Source organism: Planococcus citri, chromosome 5 (assembly GCF_950023065.1).
Source record: "Planococcus citri chromosome 5, ihPlaCitr1.1, whole genome shotgun sequence".
Lineage (NCBI taxonomy): Eukaryota > Metazoa > Arthropoda > Insecta > Hemiptera > Pseudococcidae > Planococcus > Planococcus citri.
Window position 1 is genome coordinate 55,382,362 of NC_088681.1, and position 9,942 is coordinate 55,392,303.

General features: G+C 36.0%; 1 protein-coding gene across 1 annotated transcript; it reads right to left on the minus strand.

Annotated features, from left to right (window-relative positions):
* Positions 1 to 1,774: 1,774 nt before the first annotated feature.
* Positions 1,775 to 9,823, minus strand: LOC135848221 (uncharacterized). Its single transcript, XM_065368056.1, has 2 exons — positions 8,783 to 9,823; positions 1,775 to 2,470 (listed from the first exon to the last, which is right to left on the minus strand). The coding sequence occupies exons 1-2, from the start codon at positions 8,906 to 8,908 to the stop codon at positions 1,838 to 1,840; spliced, it is 759 nt and encodes a 252-aa protein (XP_065224128.1). The 5' UTR covers positions 8,909 to 9,823; the 3' UTR covers positions 1,775 to 1,837.
* Between the last annotated feature and the right edge of the window lie 119 nt (positions 9,824 to 9,942).

Here is a 9,942-nt window from a genome sequence, read left to right on the forward strand (position 1 = left end):
TGCAAGTTGTTTGGAGTTAGAAGGGTACATCTCAAAAAACTCCACCTTTTTTGAGAAAATTTCGTACATACAAAGTGTTAACAAACAGTTTTGATTTTTTTGAATGTTTGACAGATAGAAATAGTCACAAAGGGTGCATTTTTTATTGGTTTGTACCAAATGGAAATTTTTTTTAAATTGATCACTTTAAAGAAAAAAGAATTTGCACATAATAATGAAACTAAGCACTCGAGATCTGTAGGAGGGAAACCTGCTATTATCCCCAGCAGATTCAACCCCTATTGTGCAATACAACCTGCCTATGTTTGTTTTTTTGCAACAATCTGATGTGTTATGTGTTGTGTAGTTCTTGATAAAACAAGCTCAAACAATATAGAAGTGTTGTAACCACAGTACAGAAGTACATATGTACATACATGATTCTCCTAGCCCATGCTGAGTAGCCATATAGGTTTTGGCAAATGGTTTCTATTTGTATGTACCATTCCACCACCCAATCACCCATTTCATTGAAAAACTGAAAAAAGAAACCAGGGAATATTATCTTATCTGTCACACTTTTAAAGAGGGTGGGAGTAGACATTTGAATAACCATCATCAATGGTAGATATTTTTAGGTAAGCACATCTGAGTCAGAGGTAGAAACTTGGGCCAAATTATTTTCAATTCTGGGTGTAGCAGCTTTAGTGCCCTTTAGTGCTATGTACATTTTCTTCATTGATAGGCATGTTGAAAATAGTAAATGGGAAATGATCATGCAGGTTTGCTTGTTAAAAATCAAATAAGTACATTGTGTAAGTAAATTATTCCTTTTTCAAGATCCTATTTTATTGAAGGTGACAACACATTTTTTAAAAACAAAATTCGAGGCTTGTTGGATTGTACTTTGTGCGTACAAGAACATAGGTATGTATGTGGCATACAGGGTGCCCAGAAATATCAAGTACCCCAAAGAAAGTTTTTCATTAAAAATATAGGTTGGCAACATGAAATAGATGCATATGATTGGTGGAATGTTATCTCTCCAGTCCAACAACCAATCAGGTGCTATCATTGTTATCATTCGCTGTGACCAACCAAAGTATTTAGCAGAAAACTTTTTTTGGGGTACTCGATATTTCTGGGCACCCTGTACCTTCAAGTAGATATTTATTTTATTTCACGTACATACGTGAACATATGTGACATGATTTATATATTCACCTGATGATTTCATTTCTTACCTGTATCGGTGAATTGGGTACTAGCCTAGAATTTTCAATGTCAGGCGGGTATATTGAATGTAAAATACATAGTGTAAAATTCTATCATGAACAATCAAATTTTGTCACAGTACTTCAACTGTTGTATGTAGTATAAACGGCGTTGTGCTCCTATTTCATAATGATGATTTAGCTAGGGAGCTGGAGTTCATTTACCAATTGTCTTATTTATTGTTCTTATTGAAGGAAGCACTCCATTAGGTTTACTTATTTGTTATTTTACTGTCCTCTCCTTCTAGCACACTCGCGTTTTCCTATTAATTTGTACAAAATCAATGATTTATTCTGCGTTGCTACATAAAATGGTGCCTTTTGTGCATTCAATTGATGATGAATTAGTTTAATTGGAGAAGCTTTGCGCATGTTAGAAGGTACTTAAAACATTGTGTCATAAAAATAGTCAAGTAGGTATAACTGAAATTTGAGTAAAGTAAGTATTGCAAAAATCCCCAAAAATTATAAAAATATTACAAAGATTGATCAAATCTTATATTGAATGAAATTTGGCAAAAATTACATACATAGAAATACTGTAAATTCAACATGAAAAAGCTGTTGGTTTAAAAATTTGATAATTATATATCACCTCCTCCACCACCTCCTGCAGCTACTGCAGCTGTAGTAATAAACGAAGTACCACTCGAACCACCACCACTGTACCGTCCTCCTCCGCTGCTACGGCGACCGCCACCAGGCCACCAGCTTCTGGCAGGTTCAATAGGTGCATATTGAATCTTCACATTATTGCCAATATATCCGTCAACATTCTTGATAGCATCCCTGATGAACGGGTTGTTCAAGAAATCCATTATATCAGTTTCCTCAGGCGGCTCTGTTGGCTCTGACATTTGTGATTCTGAAGAGTTTATTTTTTGAAATGTTAAATCCAAGTATCCGGTAGTCCTCAACGGAGGAAGATCCAGTCCTTTGAGTTGTTGATCAGTCCCATCTAGTGAACATGTATATATGCAGCCACCCTTTTTGTATGTTTTCACTTTGAGATTTTTTTCGCATAAAAACAACTCTGGATTACATTTCTTTAGAGTATGCTGGGTTACTAACATGACTGCCTTGCTATTATCATCTATGATAATTCTCCAAAATGAATCGATTACAGTTGATTTACATGTCTGGTAAATGCAAGAAGTTTTTGTTTCTTCTATCTGTCTTTGATGAGTGCCAGAATACAATGTCAGTGGTTTATTATTCTGTTGAGCAAGCATCACCAATTCACCATTTAGATCAAGTGTTTTGAATTGAGTATGATATCATGCATTAAGTGTAGGGGAAGGGATCGATAGTTTGGACTTATTTTTTTCATTACTGAGCTGTGGGCTAAAAATTGACAAACATTTTTGGTGGAAAAATTTTGAAAAACGAATATCTGGCAGTGCTATTTAACCAGTGCCTAGAAGAAGGAAAAATCCCACATGAATGGAATGATGCTGAAGTGGTATTGATTCATTAAAAAGGAGACAAAGCTGATATAAAAAACGATTGTCCAACAAGCCTACTTTCCAATTGGTACAAACAATTCACAAGGATAATTACCACAAGGCTGACAGAAAAGCTTGACAAAGCTCAACCAAATGACCAAGCAGGATTCTGTAAGGGAAGAAGCACAATTTACCATATTCATGTTATCAGCCAGATTATTGAAAAAACCAACAAATTTAGAATGCCCCTATGTTTAGCATTCATTGGTTTTGAAAAAGCATTGGACTCTTTAAAAGTGGTGTCTATGATGACAGCTCTTGAAAAGATTGGAATTGATTCTGCTTACCTACTTGTGATTGAGTATGTAATGCCACAGCTAGACATGTGCGCCGCCAATTTCACACCGGCGCGCCACCGCCGATAATTTGAATTTTGACCCGCCGATGTCTTATCGGTGTGAAACAACGCGGAAAATGGTCTTTAAAAATGATCTTAGAGCCCTTGAACCCCCAAATTTTGGTACCAATGTCGAATTTTTAAAAAATGTCAATTCTCTCCAATTGAAGTCCCTTTATGTTCTTAGATTTTGGGTCAAATAAGGATCAAAGATAAAAGTGGGGCCATCAAAACCTCTGTTACCAAATTTTTTCTATTTTACAGGCAAAACTATTGGTTTGTTAGGCTAAATATTTCATTGTAATAATCGTGCGCCATGTTCACACTGCACCGATAAAAATTGACCTTACGCCACCGCCACCATGCAATTTCCTAACAGCGCACATGTCTAGCCCCAGCTTCTATTACAGTCGATGGAGAAACAGCAAAAATAAGGCTTAAAAAGGGAATAAACAGGGAGATGCCCGTTCACCTCAATTCGCACCTCGGGAGTAATAAGGTCACATCTCAAAAAAAAATGATTTTGATGTTTTTGCATTTTTGGGGTTTGCATGACCCCCTGCAACCAAAAATAACACTTTGAGTTGGGTATGCTGCTTACATCATGTAAAAAATGCAAAGGGCCTAACTCAAAATTTCTACAACGTTGCAAGTTGTTTGGAGTTATAAGGTCACATCTCAAAAAACTCCTCTTTCTTTGAGTAAAATTCGCACATACAAAGTGTCAGAAAACAGTTTCAATAGTTTTGAACGTTTTCAAGATGTAAAATAATCACAAGGAGTGTATTTTTTGTAGGTTTGTTCCAAAACAAAAAATTTTTAAAATAGAACATTTTTCAGAAAAATTAATTTGCATATATATTGAAATTTTAGTTTTTTGAGAAAAACTCAAAAACTAAGCACTCTAGAAAAAAACTAACGACATTATGTCGATTGGAAATTTAATTCTCTACAATTTTGTTAACATGAAATTTTTTTGGACGCTTTTTTTTGCCTCCAGATCACTTTTTATGAAAGGTTATAACTCAAAATGTTTTCCAAGCATTGAAATATCTCCTCTTTAAGAGTTTATTTTTCAAAATATTCTTATACTAAATGAAGGTAGGATACCCAATCTTCAAAATGACATGCTATTCATTCCTCACAATTGCTTATAAGTTAATGAAAATAATGAATCAAGTTTTTAAAAAAAAGAAAATCACTCTCCTGTAAAATTTCACTGACCTTATTACTCCCGAGGTGCGAATTGTTCACAGCCACACTATATAACAGCATCAGAGATATACTATGGAGAGGAGGAGGACTGGAGATCTCTGGAGAAAAATTGACCCATTTGCTGTATGCTAACAATGTGGTGCTGATAGCACAGGATATGGATGAACTTCTGGGAATGCTGGACAAGGTGAGAGATGCATGTCTAGAGGTAGGACTGAAGATTAATAAAGGGAAGACCAAGACTATGTGCAATGGGCTTGTAACTGATGAAAAATGTGCCAAGCTGGAGGATGATGAAATTGAAATGGTTGATGGATTTGTGTACCTGGGCCAAGATATGACAATGAATAATGATTTTAACAGAGAGATATCCAGGAGAGTAAAGGCATCATGGGCAGCATACTCGAAGCTGTGAGGAATAATTAGTGAGAAGTCAGTACCATGTGTCTGAGAAGGAAGGTAGCCAATCAATGCATCATCCCAGTGGCCTCATATGCAAGTGAGACATAGAATTGTCAAGAGGTAGAGGCGAATGGAGTGGTCAATACTGGGGATAATGCTGCGAGACAAATGCATAGTGGAGAAAATTCAGGAGACCGCTGGGATGACAGGCATTATGGAGACAGCTAAGTGGAGTAAGTGGTGCTGGTCTGGTCATGTTGCCAGAACCGGAGATCAGCGATGGATGGTACACACTACTCAGGGGAGACCAGACAGAAACAGGCACTGGGGAGATCAAAATGGAGATGGGAAGATGAGATAAGGACATGTGATGGAAAATGGTGGAGTACAGCCCAAGACTGGAGCTCTTGGAAAGAAGTTGGGGAGGCCTTCATCCAGCAGTGGATTCAGAAAAAGGGCTAAAAAGAAAAAGATAGTTTTTCTCTTATAGTGCAGGACAAACCATGCGTCTTAGTAAAACTCTGATGACAGTAATCTGAAAGAGAATTAAATACTCTACATTTGGTTCATAAGCAATTTTTCTAGGACGCTCTGTTTGTGAACTACACCTCTGCAAAGTCGGGAAAAGGTCAGAAAAAAGTTGCCTAGTGTAATCTGAATGAATGATGAATGATAAAAATTATGTAAAATCAGTAAAATGACAATTTATCAAAACAAAATCGTGGAAAAAAGGCAAAAATTGAAATCCCAAACAGAAACGATTTTGTTTGAGTTCCACAATTGATTGTTTCAGATTCAAAATTACACGGTATGTGCCGCAGTAAACTGGTATACCAAAAAAATTGTGGTACTGGGATTGGTACATGGTATAGGTAAAATTTAATTGTGGTATTGGGATCGGTATATGGTATTGGTATTGTTGAATTGTGGTATTGGGGATTGGTATATGGTATTGTTATAGATAAATAGTGGTATTGGTATTGGTATTTGGTATTTGGTACCCTCATTATAGAACTTGGTATCCGGTATTGGTACTCTGGGAAACATCCAATTTTTCCTGGTACATGGCATTGGTATACCAGGAAGATGATCCATTTTTTACTGGTATCTCCTGGTATTGGGAATACCATCCCAATACTGCGGCAAATCCCCGGTTTTTGGGTATGCAGTCTGGTAATAGTGAGGCAAATATTTTTTTTTCTTCTTCAAAAATCAGTGACTTGGGGTGGGGAGGGATCCTGTAGGTGGCGAAAATTCAATAAAAACGTACAAATAGGGGCACCTTTTGTTTGCAAACTCCTTTTTTTTGAAAATTTTTACTCTAGCAGTCTCTAGCAATAATTTTACCTGAATTTTTATGAAACAATAACAAAATCTACTTAAAAATCTTGTATTGTCTTTTATCATCTGTCCAGTTAAATACAAGCCCCGCCAGCACCATACACCCTTCAAAACTTCCAAAATATAAAAAAAAATTTTTGAACATCACATGTCAGAAACCGGTAAAATACTGGTGAATTACGTGGTATTGGTATGCAGTAGTTATTATCTGATACCGGTATTTGGTAATGGGTATCCCATATTGAGCTTCTGGTATTGGTAAGGTGCACCGGGGGAAGTCAGAACGTTTTTTCACAATTTCAACTTTGATCAGCTGTTACTCTCGTACTAATGAACCAATATGGCTGAAATTTGGTATGTAGGTTCCCATAAAGGTTCTTAACCTATGGTAAAAATTTCAGCACGATTGTCGTAGTAGCTTTTGCACAATCGAATAAAATGTAACTTGTTCTGACTTACCCCACTTTGGGGTAAGTCAGAAAATCTACAAAATTAATTGGTATTATTAGGATTCGACCCTGATCGATGCGCAATATGTCGAATAACATGTTTTCGAGGTCGTAGAATCCAAATCTGGAGTTATTTTTTTGTAGGATGGGGGGTGAGGCGTGGGGAGGGGGCAATTCCAAATTTTTCGTACATTATTGTGTAATACGTCGATTGATATGTTTTCAAGGTCGTAGAATCCGAATCTGCAGTTATTTTTTTTTGTAGGAGTGGGGAGTGAGGCGTGGGGAGAGGGAAAATTTCGAATTTTTCCAACATTATTGTGTAATATGTCGAATAATATGTTTTCGAAATCGTAGACTCCGAATTTGGAGTAATTTTTTTTGTAGGAGTGGGGGGGGTGAGGCGTGGGGAAAGGGAAAATTTCAAATTTCTCCTACATTATCGTGTTATATGTCGAATAATATATTTTCTAGGTCGTAGAATTCGAATCTGGAGTTATTTTTTTTGTAGGAGAGGGAAGTGAGGCGTGGGGAGAGGTAATATATCAAATTTTTCCTACACTATCGTGTAATATGTGGAATAATATGTTCTCGAGGTCGTAGAATTCGAATCTGGAGATATTTTTTGTAGGGGTGGGAGGTGAGTCAAGGGGAGAGAGAGTAAATTACAAATTTTGCCTATATTAATGTGTAATATGTCGATTGATATGTTTTTGAGGTCGTATAATTCGAATCTGGGGTTATTTTTTCGCAGGGGTATGAGGCGAGGCAAGAGGAGAAGAGAAATTTCAAATTTTGCCTATAATATTGTGTAACATGTTGGTTGATATGTGTTCAAGGTTGCAGAATTCGAATCTTGAGCTAGTTTTTAGGGTCGAGTGCTATTCAAGTATCACCGTTTGGGGAGGGGGCCCCACCCATGCGAACCTACGACTCACCTCCCACCCCTACAAAAAATATCTCCAGATTCGAATTCTACGACCTCGAGAACATATTATTCCACATATTACACGATAGTGTAGGAAAAATTTGATATATTACCTCTCCCCACGCCTCACTTCCCTCTCCTACAAAAAAAATAACTCCAGATTTGGATTCTACGACCTCGAAAACATATTATTCTATGTATTACACATCGATGAAGTCGAATCCTAATTATCAATGTTCACTTTTCTGACTTACCCCATAGCACTAATTAGGGGGTAAGTCAGGAAAAGCGATATAAATAATGAATAATTGAAAATTAACAAAAATTGAATACTTGGGGTTTTACATTATTGTTTTAGGAATACTTTCACTTATAATATCACTTTTACTGCTCATTTCTTCTGAGGTAAAAAGCAGTTTGAAAAACACTGATTACAATTTGAAATCAAATTCAAAACAGCAACTAAAAATGAACCAATGAAAAGCCTGTAAAATGAAACTGGGTCGCGAAATTTTTTATGCTGTGATGAAGTAGGGGTAGTACCCTCAAGTTACCCCTGGGTAGCGCTTCGGCAGATATAAGCCTCTAAGAGCTAGAGCAGTTTTTCTGACTTACCCCGAATTCGGACTTCCCCCGGTGCACCTTATGTGGTATTGGGTACTTGGTATTCATGTTCCCTGCATTGGTATTGGTACTTGGTATTTGGTACTCTGATTACAGAACGTGGTATGCGGTATTGGTAAACAGGGAAAAATCCAATTGTTCCCGGTATACGGTATTGATATCCCAGGAAGACATACCAGTTCCCATTGGTAACTGCTGGTATTGGGAATACCACCCCAATACCAGGACAAATCCCAGGTATTTTGGTATCCAGTAATACTGGTATAACAACCCTGCATATATCAGCTCCGGGATTTCTTTGATTTCGGGATCAAGTAAAATAACGATTTCGGTTTTGGGATTGGTGTTGGGATTGGATTTGAATTGGGATTTAATCGGTCCCACAGCTCTAAGTATGATTTTTGAAGAAAACCGTCGACCGTATATAATGGACGAATAATTCAACGGTGAAAAAAAGACAAAATGTGACGGCTAGATTTTGGATGCAGAAGTCGACGAAGAAAACAAAAAAACATGAACATTATGTTTTGGTGCCTCCGCCATTTACAGTGCCAAGTATACCTCATACCTCATCACCTGATGTGCCACTGAAGAGTGTCCCGGATTTCCAATGCCTCGCACCAGGGAAAATATTAAAATTTTATTTGTCCACACTATCCACTCGCCACCCCTTCCCCTACAGTTATACATACCTATCAATTTTTTATGCAAAATGTAAACTTACTTACTTTTTTACTGTACAGTCGAATGTAAGTGTCAGCTCTTATCATACCCTTGAATACATCCACATTTCTGGTAATTGGAGTGTAATTGAAAAGAAACTTGGTTGTAACTTCCCACGAACCAACTGGCATGTCGCCAACTCCAACAAATGGATATGCACAGGGTTGTAAGGTAATTTATGTCGGTAAATTACGGCGGTATTTTACCGTATTTTACGGTATTTTACCAAAAGTTTATTACCGTATTTTACCGTAAATTACCAAAAAGCATTTTTTTGCCACATTATTTGAAAGTTGAAAGGATGAATCAACAGCTCAAACAGCTGAAGATGATTGGCATCAAAATTCACAATTAATTTGCATCAATGCTAATGATAATTGATACATGCTACATATAAACAGGAAAATATCTTGAAAATTACCAAACAATTGCCAGAAAATCATTCACAATCACAATTGGTCAAAAATCAGAAAAAATTGCATCAAATCGTGAAAACATGTTGAAATGTCATTAAAATGTACTTCAAAATCATTAAATTTTGGTTATTTCAATCATTTTATTTAAAATAACCAAATTGGTCAATTTTTTATTTTTTGACAATGTTGAATGATTTTAAATTTAAATTTTAATCTATGCATGGTTATTGGTTATACAATTAATTTTCCCCATTGGCATTGGCCATCTTTCATCACTTTTTAGTTTTTACTTTTTAGTAATTTTCAGTAACTTCAATGTTTTTCAATTTCAAGTGTTGTTAATGTAATTTTTAATTTTAACCCTTTTATAGTTTCATATTGTTTTCAAATTTCAAGCAGAAAATTATTGAAATTTCCACCCATTACATAATATACAATAATTTTATATGTTTGAACTTTTGAAGGTTTGAAGTTTGAACACTATGAGTTCATTATATTCAAGTTGGTAAAATACGGTAAAATACCGTATTTTACCGTATTTTACCGCCGTATTTTACCAGCGAATAAATTACGGTAATTTAACAACCCTGGATATGCATAATATTTCTGTATAAAAAATAAAAACGGTTGTGTTTCTGCCAGAAGCTAGAATTGTCTAAAGATGCATTTTTCCCAAAATTGTTCAAAAAAGTCTGGGTTTGTCAAAATTTTTAGTAAAACCATGTTTTTTTTTTTTGGTGACAAAATTA